Source organism: Acomys minous, assembly GCF_964271855.1.
Source record: "Acomys minous genome assembly, chromosome: 15".
NCBI classification, from domain to species: Eukaryota; Metazoa; Chordata; class Mammalia; order Rodentia; family Muridae; genus Acomys; species Acomys minous.
In genome coordinates, this window is record NC_140497.1 from 100,501,855 (window position 1) to 100,526,249 (window position 24,395).

Sequence of the window (24,395 nt, forward strand, 5' to 3'; positions counted from 1 at the left end):
GTGCCGTCAAGGCTAGCCCAATGGATATGGCTGTGGGCCGCAGGGACTTTCCTGTGAGGAAAGGCAAGATTTAGCTGTACACAAGTGCAAATGAGAAATGATTCCAAAACTAGTTTGTGCAAATGTTCTTTTTTTTTATTTCCACATTTATATCACAAGTTGTCCACTTACTGGACCAAATAGCAAAGTTGCTCCTTCTGCGTGAACACAGAAGCTAGGTACTGTACATTCACTAAGGCTCCTTGTTTTTGCAAATCGCGTTTATGACAACCATAAGGCAAACGAATCTAAAGGAATGGTTATGAGTGTTTTCAGCGAACAGACGGCTCTCCCCTCGCCCTGCAGGGCAACTCAGGCCAGTAGCACCCTCAGGAACTTTGGGGTTGAGGGCTCTAGAAAGGTGACATTTTCTAGAGATGTGCAGGAAAGGAGAAGGACAGGGGAAGTCACTTGACTGGTGGTTGGGTGGAAAAGAGGGTAAAATAAACGAGAAAACTGAAGTTTCTGCAGCATTTCTTTAAGAACTGGGATTGAACTGAAACCATATACAAACAGGTAGGACGCCTGTGCAGTGTGGGTTAGGCTGGCCACCCACACAACGCCAGGCTCACCACAGCAGAAAAGCTTCCAGCACACAAAACGAAGGAAAAGAAAACACTGGCTCAGCAGAGGCCGGAGAGGCCTGTGCCTGAAAGACACCAGAGTCAAAGAGCAGGAGATACAGAGATGAGATGTGTGTCTGTTGCTGTTAAGGTAACCTCTCCCACAGGGTTCCTGTGCCTGCCCGCCTGCCAGCCAGCCACTGAGCTCCCCGCCTTCGGTGCTAGAGGGGGCTCTGCACCTCTTCTGGGCTGGGGGGCTAACGCTTCATAGCTGGACACCCTTGGCCATCTGCCCCTCCAAGCGGCCCTTCCTTTGCAATCGTTAGTAAACTGGTAGCAGCATTTCACAAAAGGAGGGCAGAGAGCGGGCCTCACGCCCGCCCTCCCGGCTGGCCACTTAGCCCCTACAAGGTGGGAATGCACTTGATGGCCAGGCCAGGCGCTCAGTCCAAGCAGACATAAGGCAGAATGTTCAAGCGCCCATCGTCGCCATGCGGGTCGAGCGATATGCACTGCGTCCAGTCATACCAATTACCCTGTGTGTCCTCACACCCGTTCACCCCTGGCCACTGCTGGGCCTGGATTCTGTCCAGATCGTCCTGCGTGACCTCCCGCGTGAGGCCTGGGAGGTCAGTAGGCGTGGGCAGTGGCAGCAGCACGTGGGGCTGCCGGGCCCCTCGCCGACTGCTCTCCTCCTGCTTCAGGTACTCAGCCATAAAGTGGTGCGCTCCTGGGGTCTGCGCGCCTGATGAGGACAGCAGGCTGCTCTGGCGGCTCAGGTAGGACTGTATGATCTCGTTACGCGACAGCTCCTTCCAGTTCGTCTGCTCAAAAGGGCTCTGGAGGCTGGCCTTGGCCTCCTGCTGGTCCAGCTCTGTCCTAGGGAGCTGCTCCGTGGGTGTGGGGCTGTCAGCCCGCACTGGCTCTTTCTGGGTCAGAGGTTTGATCTGTCTGGTCATGGGGTCAAAGGTGAGCTTCCGCTCTTTTAACCGCACAGGCTTGACTCCGGTCTCAGCCACCTGCCCGTCCAAGTTCACCGTGTAGTCTCGAGGTCGATACCTCTTTTTCTTTTTGCTGTCTGAGCCGCCCGAAGAGGCAGCATCACTGTCCGCCTTGGAAGAATCTGGGGACAACCCAGCCCTGCAGGCCAGCCCCGTTAGCCGTGGGTGGCCCTCGGGATGTTCCGGCCAGTGCACGGGGCTCTCAGCACTGGGCAGCAGCTCTAGCCGCCGCACAGGGGGTGTGGGTGGCTGGGCCAGTGGGAGTGGGGATGGCACCTGCGTGGTGTCCAGTGGCTGGGGCCGTGGGGAGGGGCTAGACACTGGGCCCTTGGATGTGTATGAGCTCCGCTGCCGGGCAAAGGAGCCCTCGTGCCGTGAGTTCCGGGGGCTGAAGGAGCAGCGAGAGGACCCTCTAGGATGGGGAGGGCCTGGGGGCTCATCCGCCCTGTCCAGCTGCGGCAGCTGTGCAGCCTTGGTCTGTAGGCAGGGCATGGGGAGCTTGCCCAAGCCTGGGGAGCTGGGGCGTGGCCGCACGGCGTTCACGGGGATCTTGTTGCTGTGCTTCTCGTTCTCGCTGGGCTCCAGGCGGCTGCCGTCAGGGCCCAAGTGCCCACTGCCGTCCAGGGGGCTGGGTAAGCTCTCTGGGCTCCCGCTGATCCCATTGGTGGGGAGAGGGGATGCGCTGGGGACCAGGGGGTCAGGACTGGCTTTGGAAACTTTGTGAGGTGGCCCCGGGTGGCCCAGGTCCCGCTGGTCGCCCCTGCGCTTACGGCTGCCCAGCCTGTCCAGCCGTTGCCCGGGGAGCCTCTGGATGTCATTGCGCTTCTTCAGGTCCTGGATGCTCTTAGGGGCACCGGCCACCCCCACCTCCGGCCGGCAGTTGTGTGCGCCCCCATTGGCAGAGCCCGCAGCCCCTGCCAGCGCGCGTAGCGCCACCTCGTTCTGGTGCACGGGCTCAATGAGCTTCTGCCAGCTGCGCAGCAGCCTCTTGGCCCGCTTGGCCAGCTCCTCGTTCTTGGTTTTCTTGCGGACGTCATTGATGAGCTTCCCTAGCCGTGTCTCCTACAACCAAGAGCGACATGCTTATAGGATGGGGACACAGCATGCAGAACAGGGGAGCCAGGGACATCGCCCCTTCCTTACTAGCTCTCCAACTGCCCGCTCCTTCCATACAGCGTGGGCGTGCCCAGTGCTCTGTGGCAGCATGACCCTCAGATCTGGGACTCAGTGGCTTTCTCAGGAACAGGTCTACTCGTTCCTGGCACCTGCAGAGTCTGTGCCATGCAGGTCACAAGGCTGTTCTACCAGGGTATCCAGGTGAGTGCATTTTACGGCTTAAGACCTGGTTCCCAAAGAGAGGACAGGACCCACTAACCTGTTGCCTGGAGCACAAGTCAGACAGTGTCCCCAAATGCTGTGTGGGAAGGAGCCCAGCTATGTGATTGGAAGCCTCCATTCTTGCTTGGAGAGTCCCTTGGGAAAACCAATGTCCCAAAGGGTCCCATGAAGGCCTCCAGGAGCCTATGCCACAGGAAGAGAAGCTGCCTGGGGCTACCCTCACCTCCCATTCCACCCAGGGTAGGGCCAGGGCTCTCACCTCCAGTGCCTCTTTGGTGATGGGGTATCTCTCCAGACTGGAGATCACTTCCAACACTGCCACCATATTCCGGATCTGAAGAACAAGAGCCATGTATCAACTCAGGGTTCTACTCTCTCCTGAGGAAAGCCCAGCAGCCCAGGGCCCTGTAAGGTGCACGCCAAAGCCCTTGTCACCATCTCTCAGGGTCAGCAGTGCCATCACAGGGTGCGCATGAAAAGGACTTGCCCTGCTCTAATGGGCAGCTCTGCTGTCGGGATCCTAGGCTGGAGGACTTACCACATACAACACACACAGCCTCAGGTCTTCAGAGATTCTCTGAACAAAGTAAAACATCACAAACTAAGATGTATATGTCACACGGCCAGAAGGAGGGCCGCTGGAACACAACCTCTGAGCAGCAATGCAGCCCCAAGAACCCAGATGAGAGAAGGCCAGAGACACTGAGAGGCTCTGTGTACAACAGGCAGGGTCTGCACAGGTGCTGAGCTTCATGGTGATAGGGATGCTAACAATCCACAGGGTCATGTTTGGGACCCCGCTCTGTGACAGCCAGCCCTTCCATACGTCACTGACTGATGGGACTGCACAGTGCAGCTACCCTGGCAAATGCAGCAATGCAGTGGGAGGGGCTGGAGAGGACAAATAGCCTTGGGGTATTGGGGGGGGGGGCGCGCACGTGCGCTATGTTCCAGAAAGCAGACACTGAGCAAAATGCAGCGCAGCACAGCACAGCACCACACATGGCGCTTGCTCAGAGGGGGTAAGGAGACGGCTCAATAGCTAGTGTTCGCTCTGCACGCCTAAGGACCAGAACCCATGTTACCACCAGGTGGGCAGGGTGGCCCCTGTAACTGCAGCTTTGAAAGAAACAAGTGGGGTCCCTAGAGCAAGCTGCCCAGTGAGACTAGCCATGTTGGTGAGCTCCAGATTAGATCCTGAGACCCTGTCTCAGTGACCAGGTGGAGGAATGATCGAGGACTCCCAGCATCAACTTTATGCATATGCGCACACGTGCTCCACACACGTGCTCTGCATATGGAAATGTTGCTTCAGGGAGCTCCAGGCAAGCTCAAATCAAGCAGGAGGATGCAGGAGAGGATCTGCATCTGTGGGATGACGTGCTCCTGAGTCCAGAGCATCAACCATCAAAGAAGACTACTGACAAACTGGATCTATAAAATGACACACTTCTCTGCATTTGAACATCAGGGCACATGCAAACCTACTTGGTGGGTAATACATGTGCAGACTTTAGAACCACAAAGGGTGGTGCCATGGCACTGAAGGGTCTTGGTAGACACGCTGGCTGGCCACAGCCCCAATCTCCCTCCATCCCACCTGTACCACACATTGACAGCACATGCTGTCACCTGCCACACTGGTCACAAGGAAAAGCACTTCCTCTGGTAAAACCAGGCATGCCCATGCTCATCAGTCCAGGCTGTTGGCTGAATGTCAACCCAGCAGCACCCACGATCCTCTATCTGGCTTCATATCGGTGCTGGGGGTCGCTTAAGACTTCAGTCCACCACCCTCACCACCCCCCCCCCGTAGACTTTCTGAGTGCTAAGCAGTGGCTCCAGCATTTGAGGAGGTGGCAGCTAGCCCCTCCCTTCCTCGGTTGCTCCATGGCACACCATAAGCAACCAGTGACCAGAAGATTGGCCTGCAGGTCAGTGGTGTCAGTCTCCTGGGATGTCCTGATCTATGCTGGCTGAGTCCCCACATGTTTTGCTTGAGGGTCTTGTGGGGGATCCATTTTCCTACTGTCTGCCACCTAAGTGCTGTTCCTAGTTTCAGGAGGGCATGGTATCCCTGAGCCCCCGGCTCTCCCTCTACCCAGAGTCCTGATCATATCAGCTCTCCGACTCACATGGGTAATCCAGAAATGTTCCTGTCTCTACTCCACATCTTAGTAATGCCCACCAGGTTGGTTCCCAGACCAGGAAGTAGACAGCCTATAAACCACAGGCATCTCTAGCTTTCCTAGCCTGCCCATTTCTAGCTGAACGAAGCCACCATTCTTCCCTTTCTTCAGGGCTTTGCGTCCTTGGAAGAGAAGGTGTGGTGACCAGAGAGCAGTCTGCCGCCCACTGGCCCTGCTGCCTGCCCCATGGTGGTGACCTACCTAGAGCATGGCTCCTCTGAACTGGGGTAGGGGGACTCCATGTAAAAGGAAGACACAAGTAAGTCAGTGTTCCCTGGCCTGGGCGCACGGCCTTGCTCCACAGCTTCATCTCCACCCAGTGAGCTCACCCTGGTATATTTAGAGTCCTGGGTCCCTACATACTCCTGATCCAGCAGTCCTTGCAGAGAGGAATCTGCCGAAGCCCAGTAGCCTGGCAGCACAGAGCGTCCTTGTCCTTGGACAGACACCATTCTGCTCCCAGACAGGAGAAGGGGGGCAGAACACCTAGGGGAACCAGGTATTGGGTTGGCATATCAGAAAGCACCAAGAAATAAATGCTGAACAGTGAACAGACCAGCCATAGTGCCCAATGTGGGCCTCATGGACCAAGGTCTAGGGATCCTGCCTCGGTGGTGGTGTCCCATGGCTATGTCCAGTCTGAGGTCCACCTTACCAGTGTGGGCTTCCAGGAGGACCTGAGGGAAATGTGTATCCCCCTGCAGGTCACTCACCCGAGGACCCACCTGTTACACCTACATGGCCTACACCGGAACCAGTACAAGTAGACCAAACATCACAGCAGTGGTCAGAGCAGGCTAACCTGCCTACGAAGAAAGCCAGAAAGAGCTAGAACAAGTGACGTGAACTGGCAGGTAGGTTCAGGTGCCCTGCCACTAGGACAAGGCTATTTGGGCTAGTCTACTGCCACCACCATAACGCATCACCCATCTTTTCTTGGTTGTTCCTTGAACCTGTGTGTCTGCCTAGGGTGCTCTTCACAGTGCTCTGAAGGGCAGCTTTGGGGCAGGTTTGTAGCTCAGAGTCCTTGTTGCAGGCCTGAGGGCCATTTACAGCCTGCCGTTGCTAGGAACAGCTTGGTGCCTTTTCCCTTTGGGACCCATTCCCAGTGCCCAAATACTCCCAAGCTCCTTGCCAAATGGCTTTCCCATCAGGAGAGCTCAGGCACCAGGCTGCTGAACAGACACGGATCAATCTGTATAGCCAAGCTTGCCTCCTCTCCCTTTCCCATCAGTGACAGGCTCTGCCCATTCATTTGCATTGCTGGGGACCTGCCTGTGCACAGTGGTTCCAATGCCCGTGGGGAGGCACAGTCGCAGTGGCCAGCAGGAATACTAAGGAAACAGGTGGCATCCCTGTGGTGACTGTACAGAGGTGGGGAAAGGAACAACCACAGGCCCAGATGTAACATGAATATTCATGAGGGAGTCTTGAGGAAGAGCCTAGTGGACAAAGCCAGGCCACTGGGAGCATACTCTAAGGAAACATTAGGTTCTTTGTCCCACACCCCCTCCCCTTTTCTTGGTGTCATGAGATGATCATGTCTGCCACATGCTCCCACCTCAATGTACAGCAAGCAAAAATAAATAAATAAACCAGTGTTTCTCCTCTGTGTTTTGGTTTTTTTGTTTTGTTTTGGTTTGACTTTGGTTTTTCAAAACCCTGTCTCTCTGTGTAGCCTTGGCTGTCCTGGACTCCCTTTGTAGACCAGGCTGGCCTTGCACTCATAGAGATCCACCTGCCTCTGCCTCTCGAGTGCTGGGATTAAAGGCATGAGCTGCCACCACCCAGCTTTCTCCCCTGTTAAATTGATTATGCTGGGCACTTTGTTAACACCCAGGGCCATACACTTATTATTAGGCAGGGACCACAAAATTGGGCTCAGAAAGGCTCTCCTCACCTCCATTCCCAGGCCACACCTTGTGCTGACTCACAATTCCTGCTAGGCAAACCCATGAAACCTGCAGCTCAACGCACTGTGAACTGAGGAAGAGAAGCAAGCCAGACAGAAAACACCAGGTCTGGCACTGCCGAGAGCCAGACATGGCGAATACCACCCCTCACAAGCAGGACTATTTGGAGTCTCTCTGGATCTAGGAGACTCTGGGAGGTGGAGGTAGAGTCAATGTTTCTTGCCAGTGTCGCCAGGACCTTGTGTCACTACTAGGGATGGACAACAGGACTGCCTAACTCAACTCAGGCTACAAAGAGACCCCTGGAGCACTTCAGAGAACCCGGACAGCTCCTGAGCTGCTCTGACAGATCTGAGCTACCACACTCAGACCACTCACTGGGGCTCAACTCCAGGCACGTCTCCTGCACCCCTCTAACAGGATTCACACAGAGTCCCCATTGGTACGGTGCTAACTCAAGAGCTCCCATGCACAGGCTTGTTAAGTTTAAGAAGGGTGCCTGCACAGCCTGGCCAGGTTCTTGAGGGACATAGGCACAGCAAAGAAAACTAGGTAAAAGCTGAGGGGTACAAAAGGCAAGGTAGAGGATGCCAAGGTTGGGGGGGGGGCATCTCGTGGAGGGGTGTAGGAGTGCTGCTTGCCCAGCCCTGCCTCCTGCTCGACACTCCCCAGCATCCTCAGCTGAGCCGCAGAAAGTGGAAGGCCATTCGCATACACACTCTGGAATCAACTCACATCTCTGGTCTCTCCAGAAGAGCAGACTGTCTTTTCAAACTCTGTCCCCAGCAAAGGCTTAGAGTCCTCTTTAAAATGAAGCCCAGTGGGAGGAACTGGGCCTCATGGTGGCTCTCGGTTCCCTTAGTAGCACAGCACCAACAGATTCCTACCCCAGAGCTGTGATGGGAAACCCTGGGGACCTGAGAGACGACGACTAATGGGGGTTCCAGCCACAAGCTGAAGCAAGGAACCAAGTCCCAGTGTCCTCCCGGGTCAGCTACCAGCTGACCAAAAAAATCCCTCATGCTGGCAGCTGCCATTGTAGCCCAGAGGCACTGGCACTAATGGGACCCAAGGATTGTGCAGCTTAACTTTACAGTGAGGAAACTGAGTCTATGCAGGGCAGGAAGGTTCACATGGACCACAAAAGGCAGAAAAGGGCAGCCTGGTGCTTTTTTTTGAGTGGGTGGGGTGCAATAAGCTAGTGTGCTAGCACCTGGTGACGTACTTGACCCAAACTTCAACAGCAGAGAAGCACACAGGTCGCACAGCTCCTTGAAGCTAGACCCTCCCGATGGCCTCAGTGCTGTGCCACTTCCCTTTTAAAGGGTTGTTGAAGAACCAAGACCAGGTAGATATGAGCACAATTCATGCCCGATGGTATCTCCAAGCTCGTGTGTACAGAGAGAGCCTGAGAGCCTGCTAGTGGCCTAGTGCCTCACCATCTGGCTAGCACTCCCAAGCACTGCCAGCAGCAGCCCCTGCAGCCACATCTGTGCAGCACAGTCCGCAGGACCTGTCCAGCAGCCTCAACTGAGGCTTCAGCACCAACATCCCTTGAAGAACCAACAGTGTCTTGTGGGTTTTACGTGGGTTTTTTTTTTTTTTCTAATGAAGAATGGTCTAGGCAAACATTTATAGAGCCCACTGAACTCAGACTCTGGCAGTGTTGATCAGCAAGCAAGTTGTGCTTCCATTCCAAACCAAAGCATGCCACAGCCGGCCCCAGGAGCAGGCAATCCGTGGGCCCTCAGTGTGCTGCCCCTGCTGCCCCTGAAGAGCATGCTCTAGGAGCAGCAGTCTCTTGGTTGTCCTTGCCCAATACCTGGATGAGTTGGGGAGCTTGGTGGGGGTATACATCCCAGTGCCATTAGCCTTGCAGATTGTGTGGTCTCCTGTGGTGCCTGGTTAAGGCAGCTTTCTCCACCAGGATCCTGGGGGTGCCTCAAACTCACAGGGGCTAGGTTTCCCCTTGAAGATTCTCAGAGGAAGCACGGTGGAGCAGAGCCACCACTTACAAAGAAGCATTTCCCTATCAACAGGACCCAGCTGCTCCTTGAGGAATAGCAAGCACCTATGTGGTTGCAAGTGGCCCTGCCTGCCCTGAAAGAAGCCAAGCGCACCAACAGGCAGAGCATACCACCACGAGCCACAACTTGGCCCAGGAAATGAGAAACCCAGAGCTAGGGACAGCAGCAGACACAGCTATCTGCATGCAACAGAGGCTACTGGAGAGCAAAGGGAAGGGCTGGCAGGCGGCTCTGTCTCCATACAATGTCTACAAACTGCTCCAAGAGCAAAGCAAATTCTGCAGACTCTCCATCCAGTACCCAGACCCTTCCTGAGTGCACTGAGATCCCACATATATAAACTGGAAAGCTTGCAAGCCAGGCACAGCTTTCTATGTCTGCCATCAATCCCCAAAACAGGGTCCTGATCACCAAGTGTCTGAGGACAAAAGGGTGGGTGGGGCTCCTCTACCAGGCCCCTCCCTGCTGGAAGAGCTACTAGGAACACCAGCTACAGGAGACTGGAAATGGCCCCCAACACCAGAGGAGGGAACACAGTCCACACCTTGTACAGAAAGCAGATCTCAAACAAGAATGAGCCAGCTTTGAGGAACTGTTAGGAAGCAGTCTCCTGAGCCACCTAAGCACAGGCAATGTGGCTGTGCGTGCACCCAGGCTGGTGAGCAGCAGATGGTGGGAGCCACATGGTATACTTCGTCAGCTCAAAGCATGACCAGGTGCCCACCTGAGCCCAGCTTCTCTCCCACAGAAACCAAGTCTAGCCTCCAGGGCAGCTTACATGTGTGACCATACATATGACTAAATAAATATTAAATAGTAACTTTTACAGCTTGTACTTTTTTTTTGAAGGATTTTGTACTTTGAAAAGTTGTTTCTTAGGCCGGGCGTGGTGGTGCACGCCTTCAATCCCAGCACTCGGGAGGCAGAGGCAGGCGGCTCGCTGTGAGTTCGAGGCCAGCCTGGTCTACAAAGCTAGTCCAGGACAGCCAAGGCTACACAGAGAGACCCTGTCTTGAAAACCTGGAGGAAAACAAAAACAAAATAGGCATACGCCACCTTTGCCTGGCAGAAAAAGTTGTTTCAACTAGCCTACTTGGAGCCAGACAGAGAATTGTTGGATTTGTATGCTGGTGTGTGCTTGCCATCCCAGCGGGAGGAAGGGTACAGGCAGGTCCCTGGAGCTCACTGGCTAGCCAGGCAAGCCTACTTCAGGCCACCAACACATACTGCCTCGAAAATGAGGATAAGGAGGAAGATTATAGGTACCTCTTCTCTGACCTCCACATGTGCGTGCATTTAATGTGTGTGCACATACGCATGTTCCTGCACATACGTGAACACTATTACACAGCTCACTGTGGTGCTGCATGCCTGTGATCCCAACACTCAAGAGAAGTACAGTAAGCTTAAGGCCAGCCCAGACTACAGAAAGTGAACCTCATCTCCAAAACAAAACACGGAAGTGGGGAGTGGTAGGAAACAAACAAAAATACAACACCTAGCGGGAGAGATGGCGGCTCAGCAGTTAAGAGCATTTGTTCTTGCAGAAGGTCAGGGTTTGATTTCCCAGCACCCACTTGGTGGCTTACACCATCCATACCCATTCGAGCCGCTCCACTTCTCTCCTGACCTCAGAGGGCAACTGGCACACGTGTGGTACAGACAAGTCCCAAGAGAGCAGAGGCAGGAAGCGCCCTATGAGTTTGAGGCCAGCCTGGTCTGCATATCAAGTTCCAGGTTGCCCAATCTCAAAAATATATTTAAAAAAAATTAAAACTGAATGCAAGCTATTCTGTGTGAATCCTGCCGTCTAGAAGGCCATGTGTCCTACGGAGCCACAGGCGGCTAGCCTCTACCTGCAGACCAAGGTCAACCAGCCCAACACCTGCTGGAGGTGACCACATTGAAGGCACCACACATGGAGTGCTTGATCTCAGCAGCTCCCTGTCACCTTATGGAAACAACATGCATTACTTGGGGACAGGCAGGCAGTGTTCAAGGACCAAGTACCATGAGCTACATTGAGCAAGACGTGTGTCTCTCCACGCACCGGGTGCCAGCTAGCCTGGCTCATGACCCACCTCACCTGCTCTCCCCGTCAGTGTCTCAGCAGCGAGGTGAGGACACTTGTGTGAACAAGCAAGGAAAGAAAGCAGCAGAGGGAGAGGAGAAACTTACCCCCTGGAAAGCGAGGCATGTGGGTGGTAGAGGAAGCCCAACGGAAAGCCCAGGCCTGACAGACAGCAGGATGGCAGGGCAGCTGGCCCTGGAGAAACCCAGTCGCTGAGAGCAGAGAGAACCTGCCCCACTACAGCAAGACCACACTTGTCTCCTCCCTGAGAGCAGCCACAAGAAATGGGCGGTCACTTCTACTCAACTCTGGACCGTAGGCTCTGGTCAATTAGGCAAGAAAAAGCCAAAAGAGGTCTTTCAAACAGGAAGAGAGGTGAAAGCCACACCCTAGATGCATGTCAGTTCTTGGGAAGCTCTTAGGGCATCTTCTGAGCAGAGATACAGGAAGGAGAGTCTCCACCAAAGCTCACAAGCTACAGACTCTAAGCCAGCCCCTACTGACAACACCAAGTACGTATGAAGGGCCCAAGAGATGACCGAGCGGGTAAAGGTGCGTGACACCAAGCCTGACAACCTGTTGTCGCTCTGCCTGCTGAAAGCATTTGCTACATTACTATCTCTGCCGAGCTCTACCATAGTAAGGCAGAGACGCTTCGTTTCAAACATTTTTCTTCCTATAGTATTAACTGAAAGTTTACAAAATACCTACAAACCAAGCCTGACAACCTGAGTTCAATCCCATAGCTCCAGGGGGAGAACTGACTCTGCTAAGGTTGTCCTATGACCTCCACTTATGCGCAGCACATGCATGAAATAAATAAATGTTCAGTTAAATTATTTAAAAATTATCAAGATAAATATTTATGGATGAATCTCACTATATATTAAACTTCAACATTGAAAACTTACAGCTGAGAAAGCAGACACCAAGGTCTGCACTCTGGCAAGACCAATGTCAATTCAAGCAACTCTTTTGGGGAAAGTGGCAAGCTGATTCTCTAAGTGGAATTCAGAGACTCAACACATAAAGCCTTGCCACCAAGTCTGACAAGCTCCTTTTACCTGCTGTTAGTCCCTGACACACACAGTAGAAGGAGAAAACAGACTCCTATAGACTGTTCTCTGACCCGCCTCCCCTCTCCCTTCACACGCACTCATGCACGAATGACATGCATGTGCACAAATACACTGCCCACAGAAACCAACAAAACAACAGGAATCAATGATCAGGCAAGTAGGAAGCCCACGCAAATCTCTCACCACAGGTGATACGAAGAGCCGACACACTCAGAGGGGAGCAACACTACCGGTCACTAGGAAAATGCAAGTCCGAAGAGTTAAAATTAAGAGAACTAACCTTATCAGATGTTGACAAGTCATGAGCAAATGGCACTTTCTTTTTTTCTTTCTTTCTTTCTTTCTTTTTTTTTTTTTTTTTTTGAGACAGAGTTTCTCTGTGTAGCCTTGGCTGTCCTGGACTTCCTTTGTAGGCCAGGCTGGCTTCAAACTCACAGCGATCCGCCTGCCTCTTGCCTCCTGAGTGCTGGGATTAAAGGTGTGCGCCCGGCGGCACTTTCTTTCTTTTATTCATTCATTTGGATGACCTCCCACCCCTGACCCTCCCCCTCCATTCCTAGGAGCACGGGTATGACAAGCAAGTGCCACCACAATCCTAGGTTTAGGTCTTTCTGACACTCCTGGTGGAAATATAAAGTGGTAAAATCGTCTTGGAAGGTAAAACAACCCAAGGGCCAACAAGATGACTCAGGAGGTCAAGATGCTTGCCATGAAAGCCTAGCCACCTAAGTTGAGCCTCAAAATCCAAATTCCAAGTAGTAGTCCTCAGATTTCTATATGCATGCCCATACAAACATGTGTGGGCATCGAAATTAAGAAATAAACCAATCCAAACAAACTGTGGCTACACGTGAAAATGGAATGCTGGGGCTAGCAAGACAGCTCAGCTGATAAAGGTGTTTGCGGATGCATTCCGCTCCTGGAACTCACATAGAAGTGGAAAGTGAGAGATGACTCCACAAAACTGCCCTCTGACCTCCACACGCACACTGTTACACATTCTCAAAACACTCTCTCTCCCTCCATACTCACACGTAATAATAAAAAGGAATGGATTATTACTCAGCAATAAAAAGAACCATGACATACAGTACAATTGAATAAACTTCAAAATCAGTATGCTGAAAAGGACAGGTTCCACCACCCAAAAAAGGAGAGTGAGTGAGTGAGAGTGAGTGAGTGAGAGAGAGAGAGAGAGAGAGAGAGAGAGAGAGAGAGAGAGAGAGAGAGAGAAAATATTGCACAATTTACACAATAAGGGCAAGACAACCCATCCTACATGACTAAGAGGAGAGCAGCAGTTGTAAATACCAAGAAACAGAAACAAGAAAGGGTTTCTTGGTAGTGACGTGTGCGTGTTGCATACCTATGGGAAATGCCGCTACACGTGCATTCATAGGATCAAGTTTACCAAGTTACAGACTTCAAATGTGCAGTTTATTATATCAACTGTAGTTTAATAGAACTGAAAAACTGGGGGAAAAGTATCACAAAGCATACAAAAATAGAAGTGGCCTGGCATGGTGGCACACACCTTTAGTCCCAGCACTCGGGAGGCAGAAGCAGGTGGATCTCTGTGAGTTCAAGGCCAGCCTGGTCTACAAAGCGAGTCCACGACAGCCAAGGCTACACAGAGAAACCCTGTCTCAAAAAACAAAGCAAACAAAAGGAGCAGTGACACCAAAGCAGGAGCGGTCTTTGTTACCTAAGGCAGGAATGAGCCCCACACGGCAGGAGAAGCAGCATCCCTCGGGCTGTATCTCTCCAGTGAAGTGAGGATGTTCCAGCCTAGAACCCTGGGAGTCTCCTTAGGACTGACGAGCAAACACACAAAGACACAGATACACTTCCAGTTTCACATCTGACCCCACCGGGGAGCACTAGCCCCTCTTTCTGGCACTGAGCGCATCCCCACAGACACCTGTGCACTAGAGAGGCAACATGTCCACGGCTGTGTGGGGAAGACCAACCCTGGGTTAGGCAGGGCTTGGCACTCAGGAGCCATGTTGAGCTGCACTGGTCAAGTCTCAGCCAGGCACCCTAGTCTCTAGCCTACCTGTGGTGTCTCCATGTACTTCACCCCGGACCCAGGAGTAGGAGCCAACATCAGTGAGCTCCCCGTTAACAGCACCTGCAGCAAGTGCCGCAGCCACCCTGAGACAGAAAGAAGTGGCAGAGTACCTGGAACACTGCCCCACCCTGGGTGTGTGGTCTGCGTCTGTGAAGAACTGTCTGGAGTCCCAGTTTCCACACTATTCTCCAAGTGAGGGACCTAGGGTCTTGTTTAATGGTGCCTTCCAGGGGATTCACACAGGGGGCAGGCACACTGCAGCTCTGAGGAAGGCCCCGGATGCAGCACCAGCTTCTGTTCTCAACAGTGGTCGGAGGGCTCACCAGATCTCCATGGCAACCCTAAACCTACTAGGAGTGTGCAGAGCTCAGCCTCACGTGCTTTCCACAGAAGACTGCCCTCTCATGTCAGCATCAGAGTCCTCTAGAAGAGGCAGGGTGTGACAGGGTTCAGAGCCACCAGCACAGGATGAAAGCCACGGGGTGCCTAGGGTGAGGGGAGAAGAGCCAATACCAACTAGCAGTGCCCAGTCAGAAACAATGGCTCCTGGCAAGCATAGGCCCTTGAGTCTGCACACTTGGCAGCTAAACCCACTCACTCCATGTGGCAGGGAGCTGGTCACCTCCTAGTATTGTTCACAACTGTGGCACTCCCCAGTCTCAACCACTCAGCTCTAGAGCTCCAAGTCCCCTTCTCCTATCCGTCTATCAGCATTGCTTTCTCTTTTAAAAACAGATTTTTTCCACAGCATTTTTTTTTACATTTTTTAATGATTTGTTTTTATTTTATGCACATCACCATTCTGCCTCTCTCTGTGTGTGTGTGTGCGCGCGTGCGTGCGCGTCAGATGCCTAACAACTGGAGTTACAGACAGTTGTGAGCTGTCGTGTGGGTGCTAGGAATTGAACGGAGTCCTTTGAAAGAGCAGCCAGCGCTCTAACTGCTGAGCCATCTCTCCAGCCCCAACATTTCTAAGAGCACTTGCTTATGTTCCAGCAGGGATGGGTGGGACACAGGGTGGGGTTCTTTCCTAGGGCCCAGTCAAATACCTCACCAACATCATCACTACATATCCCAAGTTTAAAATGGCAGACTCAAAACAATGGCACAGACATGTTACACACAGCCTGCTTGTACTTGTGCTGTCAACTCTGGGGGTGGGTCACTGACCTACTGGTGCCCACCACAAACCAGCATGAGGCATGGTACAGGGCCGCTGATCGCAGGCAGCAAGGAGAAAAGAACAAATTCCCCCATTCTGGCCCCCAGTGACATCTGCCAGATGCCAACAGGATGAAGTTGTGGTCATTTTAACAGCAGCAGATCCCCCCAGGCTGGGCCCAAGGCAAAGCCAGTAAGGACACTGTGCCGCGGACCCCCCCCCCCCACTTCCCATCCACCATGAAAGCCTGCCCATTCCAGCAAGGGGAGGGCACACAGAGAGCCCCTCAGAGATGACCCAGCCATTGGTTGATTCTCTAATGTGTCCAGCACAATGACATAGCAGGGCTTCCATCACAGATGATGTCTCTTCCTACTAGGTGCCATGTTTACTCCAATACTGCAAACAATTGGGTACATTTCTGGGGCAAGCTAAGCCTTGAAAACACCAAGTCAGTGTCTGGTCAACAGGCTTTGTCCTGTACCCAACTGCTGCCCGTGAGGGATGATAGGGACAGAAGTGATTCTCACAGAAGAACACGAGAATGCTATCCCAGAGCAGGCTGGGGAGACCCTAGCCAGGCACATAGAGACCACTTCTCTTGTCCCATTGAGGCCCTGGTCAGTGGTGTGGCCTATTACTCTTTCAAACCACACTTGCTCAGCAAAGCCAACTGGCTTTTTGGGAGTCTTCCTTTTCAAAGCAGTGGTCCTGAAAGTTGCCAGGACCACAAAATGCTCTCCAGTGTACCTTCTTAGAAAGGACAAGCTGATTCCAAAGCATTATGTAAGGAGGCGGGAAGCACAAAGCCAGGCGTTAGAGCACACGCACACCAAACATCACAGCAACCATGGGAACTTGGTGACAGGGAAGTCTCAAGGCAGTGGACAAAGAGAAGCCTGAACCACCCAGGGTGAGGACAGACCAGCAAGCAGCCACAGCTCACTAGGCCCTGCGGCACTGACAGACATGTGGCCCTGGGCAGCATCTGGTGGACCAGGACAAGGCTGGTGGCTACTCCTGCCTGACTAAGGGACTGTACCAACACTCTGTTCTGGCCAAGAACCAACTACAAGCCCAACATAGTTATAGGGCTGCAACACTACTCCAAAACCCAGGAGCCTACCACAGCTAAAAGCCGGAGGACAGAGCCCTGTGAGAGACAGGGCCTCCCTGTCATCCAAGGCCCAGGACACAATATACTGCAATTACAAAAAACAAAAAAGCACATAACTAAGTCCCCCAACATAGAAGCAAACTCTTTCCTTCCCCTTGCTGCCCAAGACAGAGAAGCACATCCTGCATACTGCCACTGGCAGCAGGGAACACAGCAGCTCTAGAGCAACCAGCCCAGGAGGCCAGATGCCCTTGCCTGGGCACCCTGGGGCCTCGCTCCCCTGTCTGCAGTAGCTTGCCTGCAGTCATGAACTTCCTCTCTCTACCCAGGCCACACATGGCTGATGCAAAGAAGCCTGGCCTCTCGTCAAGTTAACAGGTTCCTAAAATGCACAGTGGTTCCACACCTTTTGAACAAGAACTGTTCCACCAAGTCACCAACCCCAGAAACTTCTTTGTAAATTCCTAGTCACTCCCCAGGCCCAGGTGGCTCCAAACTAGCCTCTTGTCACACCTCTGCACTAGCCAGACATAAGCTGAGAGGCCTCTAGGGTCCTGCTGCCAACACGGCGGGGGCTCAGCCTCAGGGGAAGCAGGCAGGCACTGCCTTACTACTAAGCATCTCCTCGAACTCCACAAATGACTGTGTCTTCTTACAAATAGCCAACCAAGGGACTGACAGATCACCTGACTGATCTGGCTGAGATCACACAGCTGGGTTGGGCCACAGGCAGTCTGGTGGCCACATACTGGCTCTGCGTGACTGTTCAGCTCCCTTTCTCAGCAACACACACACAGCCTTGTGGCCTTGAACCACGGCTCAGTGCTGACCTCAAAGGGTACAGACACTTGATTAAAAGCTTCTCAAATAGTACAGGCAGAGGTGGGGTGGGAAGCTGAGGTGTTTGGGGGCCTTCCATGGAGGGGGGCAATAGAGAAAATCTCTGAGGGTAAAGAAGAGCAAGTGGGAGTATATAGGCTAGCCAGGATGGGGGGCCGTGTGGGTGGGCAGCAAAGAGCAGACAGGCCTGACCACACTGGTTTTTGGAGAAATGTAGAAGACTGGGACTTTGGACAAGAAAAGCGGTTGAATGCTGTAAGCGGCACTATGGCCACCCTAGAAGGCGCCTGGACGACAGCAGTGCTCAGAGTGATGTGGACTGTGACGGCCCAGCTCAAGGGGTCTGAGAGGGAACTATTACAGCAACTAGGCTGGAGACCCTCCTGGACTGTTTGGGCAGAGAACATGGCTGCTGTCTGTCTTGTCCTAAGAACTCCTGAGGCTAAACTGGGAAGAAGTGGTCTCACTTCTTAGTGGAGGGAAGGAATTCCAAGGCAGCACCCCATGCCAGCCACCCCACTTCCAGGCCACGATGGTGTCAACCCAGCCCCTACCCCTGGCCCAGCAGGGTTGTTTTTGAGACAGGGTTTCTCTGAGTAGCAGCCCTGGCTGTCCTGGGATTCACGTTGTAGACCAGGCTCAGAGATCCACCTGCCTCCGCTTCCCAAGGGCTGGGACCAAAGGTGCGTGCTATTGCACCAGCTGGATTAAGTCTCTGGATTGGAGAGGTAAACTAACTCTTCCTTCTAGAAGTTGCCTTGGCCTTGGTGCTTTATCACAGCAATAGAGAAGTAGCTAATATACTACACACAGAAGAGCCCTGGACCAGCACGTCCAGACAAATGACGACACCTTCGCTCATAGTGGCACCGTTCATGGTTGTCCAGCTACAGCTGTAGCTAGCATCTACCCAGACTGATGGAAGGGCAGACATGGTCCACCCAGACAATTCATCAGGAGAAAGAGGGAACTGTGGAGCCATGCTATGTGCACGCTCTGTAACAAACCATGTGTAGAAAACAACAAAGCCAGCCTGTGTGACTCCACTTATGCGGAATGACCTGGAAGGGGCAAGGGCATGAAAATCAGCCTAACATGAGGGTGGCTGTTGGGGATGGGCAGGAGGATAAGGAGGTATGTTTAACAGGTGCACAGTTTGGGCTTTCCAAAATAAAAAAGAGCCGTGCGAGAAGGCGCTCATCTTTAGCCAGCACTCCAGAGGCAGAGGCAGAATTTCTGTGAGTCCAAAGCCAGCCTGGTCTATGCAGTGAGTTCCAGCACAGCCTGGGCAACACAGAGACCCTGCAGGGTTGGGGTTGGGGTGCAGAGCTGGATGAATGTTACAGTTAGCACTACTGAGGTGTGCACTGAAAAATGCTTAAGAAGCCAGGTGGCCATGGCGTGCGCCTTTAACCCAGCACTCGGGAGGCAGAGGCAGGCAGATCTCTGTGAGTTTGAGGCCAGCCTGGTCTACAAAGTGAATCCAGAACAGCCAGGACTACACAGAGAGACCCTGTTGATGAGGGAGTGTCTTGTGTATTGTATGGATGCAATGCCTGTCAATAAAAACGTCTGGTGGCCTATAGCTTGGGGGAAACAGGACATCCGGCAGGCAGAAAGGATTCTGGGATAGAGCAGAGTGAGGAAGATTAGCCCCAGCAAGACGTGAGGACGGCTAAACAGTCACATGGCAAAATGTAGATTAGAATATTGGGTTTTCTGAGTCAGAAAAGAGCCTGGCTATATGGCCAGGCTTTTTGTAAATAATATTTTGAGTTTCATGAGTCAATATTTTGGGAGCACAGGACCAGGAGGTAAAACACATCCTACAACATGTTTGAAAAAAACAAAAAATAAATTAAAATCCTAAAGAAGACAGGCCTAGTACCCAAAACCTTTGTTCCCACACTGGGGGGGCAGAGGTAAGCAGATCTTTGTGAGTTCAAGGCCGGCCTAGTCTACACAGTGAGAGCCTGTCTCAACAGTGAACTTAATACATAATGCGCCTGGAGTCAGGTTTTATACATGGCATGTGTGTTTTATCCTAAGTCAGACACAAATTAGCAAGGTATGGGATCCACTGGGGCTTTAGTGCTAGGACTTTTATACCCTGAGTGGTCCCCACGTCACTCCTAGGCTCTCTGCTCTTTGCACAGGGAACTGCAACAGATGGGGTCATATGGCCCCAAACAGGAGCAATGAAAAGAGAGGGTACTGGGCCATGAGCCCTGGCAGAACAGGCCCACACTGTGAGGGCCTGAACAACTCACCTTCCTGGAAGCATACAGGTCTCCTCCCCAATCCACACCTGGAAACATCCGCTGGAGGCCACATTTCAACAGAGGCTGTAGGCTCTCCAGAATCCAGCAGGAGCAGTAGCACAGCTTCCTAGGAAGTAGACCTCACCCCCAACTGCAACCTCCACACCTATATACAAGAGCACCTACAGCAACAGCTGCTCCGGTGTCTGAGGAGACATGGGCAGGCACTCTCTCTGAGCCCCTAGGCCTGGAGCCTACACCTTTGAGTTCCTTCCCACACCTGACAGTGGCTGCCTCAGTATGGCATGAAGTGGACCCCCACCCACCCAGCCAGCAATGCCGAGAGAACCCAAAGCAGTGCCCATCCTGCAGGCACAGTCTCTAAGCAGAAAGCTGGGAAGGCCATCCACCATGCCTTGCAAGGGACACCCACAGTAGCTTTCCCTGCAAATATATTTACTGCAGAACGCACCACCAGTCTTAGTCCCCACAGCGCACAGCAGCTCAGCTCAGTCAGTTTGCCCCAGAAAGCTGCTCCAGGAGAGTGACCCTTGCTCTTGGGAACTGTGAGCCATGGGAGTCTGTCCCGCAGAGGACTGGAAGGACTGTGCACTAAAAAGGAAAGAGCTTCCCACAGACACAATGCAGGAGGCGAGGAGGCCTGGTGTGCTGGGACTCACTGCTTCCATCTGCTACTGATGTACCTTGCTCTCCCTAAAGGGTCCTGGGGCAGCTTTCCCACAGGGAACAGGAACCAGTTACTGAGCCGTCTCACCATTACCAAGAAAACACACGCTGGGCCAACCACGGCAAAGACATGGTTCCAAATCCAAAAGGAAGGAGGATGTACTTTACAAATGTACAGCAATCAAGGCCTGCTCAGGGCCACTGGGTTCACAGAGCTAGAGTGGGGGCTGGGACCTTGGAAACTTGTCCATTCAGGACCTCTAAACTTTTTCTTCTCCAGAGGGGCTTGGGAAAGCACACCTCACTGTGCATATAGAGCCAGCTGCCTATACAGGACATTAGCAGCAGAGGTGCCGTGTGTGAACTACAATGAGTGGTGGCTGACTGGGTTTTAAGGAACAGAAATATGCTCTAAACCTAGACAACACTAGGTATCCAAGTGTCAGGGTGTCAGACGGACCAAAATGCTGCTCAGAACAAAGACCACAGAGCACTTTCATCCTCAAGACAAACATCCGAAATCTATCACAAAGTCAACATGAGACAGGTACCTGTGCTGAGAGAGAAATGACAGGTCTACAAAGGTACCTGTGCTAACTGGACAGACAAAATCAGGAAAGCACAGGTGAAAACAGGCCCCCTGAACATGTATTTTTATTTTGTGTGTATGTTTTGCCTGCATGTATGCATGTGGACCATATGCATGCCTGGTATTCTAACAGTCAGAGTAGGGCATCCCAGAACTGTAGTTGCAGGTGGTTGTGAGGTACCATGTAGGTGCTGGAACTGTACCTGGGTCCTCCACAAGAGCAGCCAGCCCCATATTTGTTATTTTGAGGGATGCTGGGAATGGAAATCAGGGCCTTGCACAAGCTAAGCAAGTGCTCTATCATGGAGCCTCATTTACTTACACACACACACGCGCGCGCGCGCGCACACACACACACACACACACACACACACACACACACACACACACACACAGAGTCAGCGTGGACACAAGGATGGTGGGTAAGGCAGCAGTGAAGCCAGTGGTCTCACACTGGGGAAAGCTGATGGAGAGAGACAAGTGACCAATGGAACAATGAACTACAAGAGACAATGTGTAAGACACAGAGCAGCGGAGAGCTAAGGAGCCTGCTTGCAGGAGGAAGGGCATAGAACACGCTGCTGGCCTGTGCCTCCAGCTCCTCACAAACATGTCCAGATGAGACACATGAACAGCAGCTCAGGCACAGGCAAATGGGGAGAAGAGCAAGTGTAAGACGCTGAGTGTGCAAAGAGATGGCACGAGGCAGACTGTTGTTTTAAATAAAAATCCCTATCATTCTACTTTACCAATAAAGACTCAGGAGCCAGATGCTGGGGTGGAAAACCTGGCAGCTCAGAGAGGCAGGGAAAGCACCAGCTGACCTTCCTGCTCAGCTCATGTCCCAATGGAAAAGGCCCAAAGACTCATAGCTCAGCTGACATCCCAGGAGAGAAAGGCCCAAAACCTCAAGGTCAAAGGCTTGCTAGCTCAAAGCTCAAGAAGCCAAAGGTCAAGGAGCTGAAGAGCTCAAGAGCTAAAAGACAGAAAACTCAAAGCCAAAGAGCTCCTGCCGCTTACTTCTACAGCTGTGTTACACGCCCAACTCAAAGCCCCTCCTACTCTTTAATCCCTGTCAGTTGGTGTCTTGCTCCACCTCTTGACCTAGGGCTAAATTTATTAAATCCTGTGTACAGAAAGCTCCTGGATTAAATGTGTATGTAAGGCTGGCTGAACAACGCATTAATCACCTGTTTACAATAAACAGAAAGCTCTTGGATTAAAGGTGTGTCAAGGCTCAACCACAAGAAACTCGGATCTACAGTTCACAATCTCAGGGATCAAAGTAGGATCAAATATCCTGCAACATTTCCCCATTTTTGTCTAAATAAAAGACGTTTTCTCTAACATCAAGGCTGACCTTGAACTCATAGCGATCCACCTGCCTCTGCCTCCCGGGTGTTGCCACTCCGGGCCTGGCTTGGAATATTTGACAGACTTTACTGTGAATCAGATATATGAAGGACTTGCCGACCTTCTCCTTGTAAAGCTAGGCAGTCAACTTTCCTGCATCCAGTTTGTCCGGTATTCTGTCTGCAGAAAAACAAGAGCAATTCTTGCCCAATGGCTGACTTGCCTCAATAAGGCCATCTCCTGAAGGAGAATTTTTTTTAATGCTCATGATCTTCTTTAAAGTCAAAAAGGGTGCCATCAGGAGCTTACATGTCTTACTGCCCAAAAAAAAAATATCAAATTAATAAGATCCTTAAACGCTATGTTCTACAGGTCTCTGAGGATTAACAGACCATCTATCGCTAGTGTACCTGAATTACTAGTTTCTAGCTATATACTGACTGATAAAACTCAGAAAACTAGTACCTTACAAAACAACAAGTTTGGTTGACTATTAGTTTGTATTTCTTAATTATCATAAACAGTTTGTAATAGTAGCTTTCAATAGGACCAGAACATCACATTGCATTTGTTTTGTTTTTCAAGACAGGGTTTCTCTGTGTAGCCTTGGCTGACCTAGACTCTCTTTATAGACCAGGTTGGCCTTGAACTCAGTGATCCACCTGCCTCTGCCTCCGGAGTGCTGGGATTGAGTGCTGAGGTTAAAGGCGTGCATTAGCTTTATCACATTGTATTGTTAAGAATTACATAGGTTAAAAAAAAAAAAAAGAATTGCATAGGTACAATACCTTTAAAAGAGTTGATATATACAGTATACTATAACCAAAAGATAATCTTAATTTTTAATCAATATACAAAGATCTGTAAAAGTAGGTTCAATACTCTACCCTTTAAAAAAAAAAAGATTTATTTATTATGAATACAGTGCTCTGCCTGCATGTGCGCCTGCAGGCCAGAAGAGGGCATCAGATCACATTATACATGATTGTGAGCCACCCTGTGGTTGCTGGGAACTGAACTCGGGACCTCTGGGAGACAACGCTCTTAACCTCTGAGCCATCTCTCCAGCCCTAGAGTAATCTACTCTTTTGTGCTATTGCTTATATATATTTCAATATCCCCCTTTTTGTCTTAATACAGGAAAATGATTTACAACAATGAAGCAATTTTTGCTAAGCTTTCCATATTGTCCAGCTTGGTTGCATCTGGCAATTTTAGGATTAAGTATTTTTGAGCTCAAAGTTCTGTGAACATTTACCATATGAACTCAGAAATTTGAATGTCCTAAGCAGTCTGCAGTAAGAATCTGCTCTTTGGGTGGTGCTTTTCATCGTAGTGGCAACCCTGCGCAGCCAGAACACAGTGGTTTGCGCAGAGCCAGGCAGCAGAAGAAACATGAAGCAGTCCCCCGCCTCCCCCCACAGAGGGCGTCATTATACAATCCAGGTGGATTTGCCGTTGTTGGGTTCCCTGTCATCTCCTTGGAAACCATTTGGTCAATTTACTCTCTTTCTTGTCACATTTCTCTTGATAACCTGTCCTTTCTCTTCAGGTGTTTCATTTGTCTGGTGGTTTCCAGATTCCTTAGTTGGCTGTTTTTATTCTTATGGAAAGACTAAAAACAAAACCCTGCCCCAACCCTAACTCTGGGGAGTTTCTTTCTTGCCTTCCTTTCTTTTTATAATTATTATTTTTTAATGGTAGGTTGTATCTTTCCTAGGGCAAAATGTTTTTGGGCAATAGAAAAAAAATATTAACTCTCAATTGAAATTTTTACAAAAACTCTTTCAGCATATTGAAAGTCAGTTACTTTATTAAGATTCTTGAAAATCTGATAAAACCATCAGAATTGCATATAATTCTGATTTTTTTAACTGAATCATAAGAAATCTCAACCACCTTACTTTATATTTTCTGACTTATAGCCTGTTCTTTTTTATTTACTGGTATCAGTGGTTGGTTGATTTGTTTGTTTTTGTTTTTGTTTTTTGATACAGGGTTTCTCTGTATAGCCTTGGCTGTCCAGGACTTGCTTTGTAGACCAGGCTGGCCTCAAACTCAGAGATCCACCTGCCTCTGCCTCCCAAGTACTGGG

The 24,395-nt window shown here is 51.3% G+C and overlaps 1 protein-coding gene across 2 annotated transcripts in view; it reads right to left on the reverse strand.

Annotated features, from left to right (window-relative positions):
• Positions 1–110: 110 nt before the first annotated feature.
• MED26 (mediator complex subunit 26) overlaps positions 111–24,395 on the reverse strand; it is a 44,912-nt gene continuing 20,627 nt past the window's right edge. For both annotated transcript variants that reach the window (XM_084759170.1, XM_084759169.1), the window contains exons 2-3: positions 3,201–3,275; positions 111–2,665 (exon numbers count right to left, since the gene is read on the reverse strand). In XM_084759170.1, the coding sequence (XP_084615296.1) occupies positions 1,046–2,665; positions 3,201–3,266 (1,686 nt within the window). In that variant the 5' untranslated portion in view covers positions 3,267–3,275 and the 3' untranslated portion in view covers positions 111–1,045. The remainder of the gene's footprint in view (positions 2,666–3,200; positions 3,276–24,395) is intronic.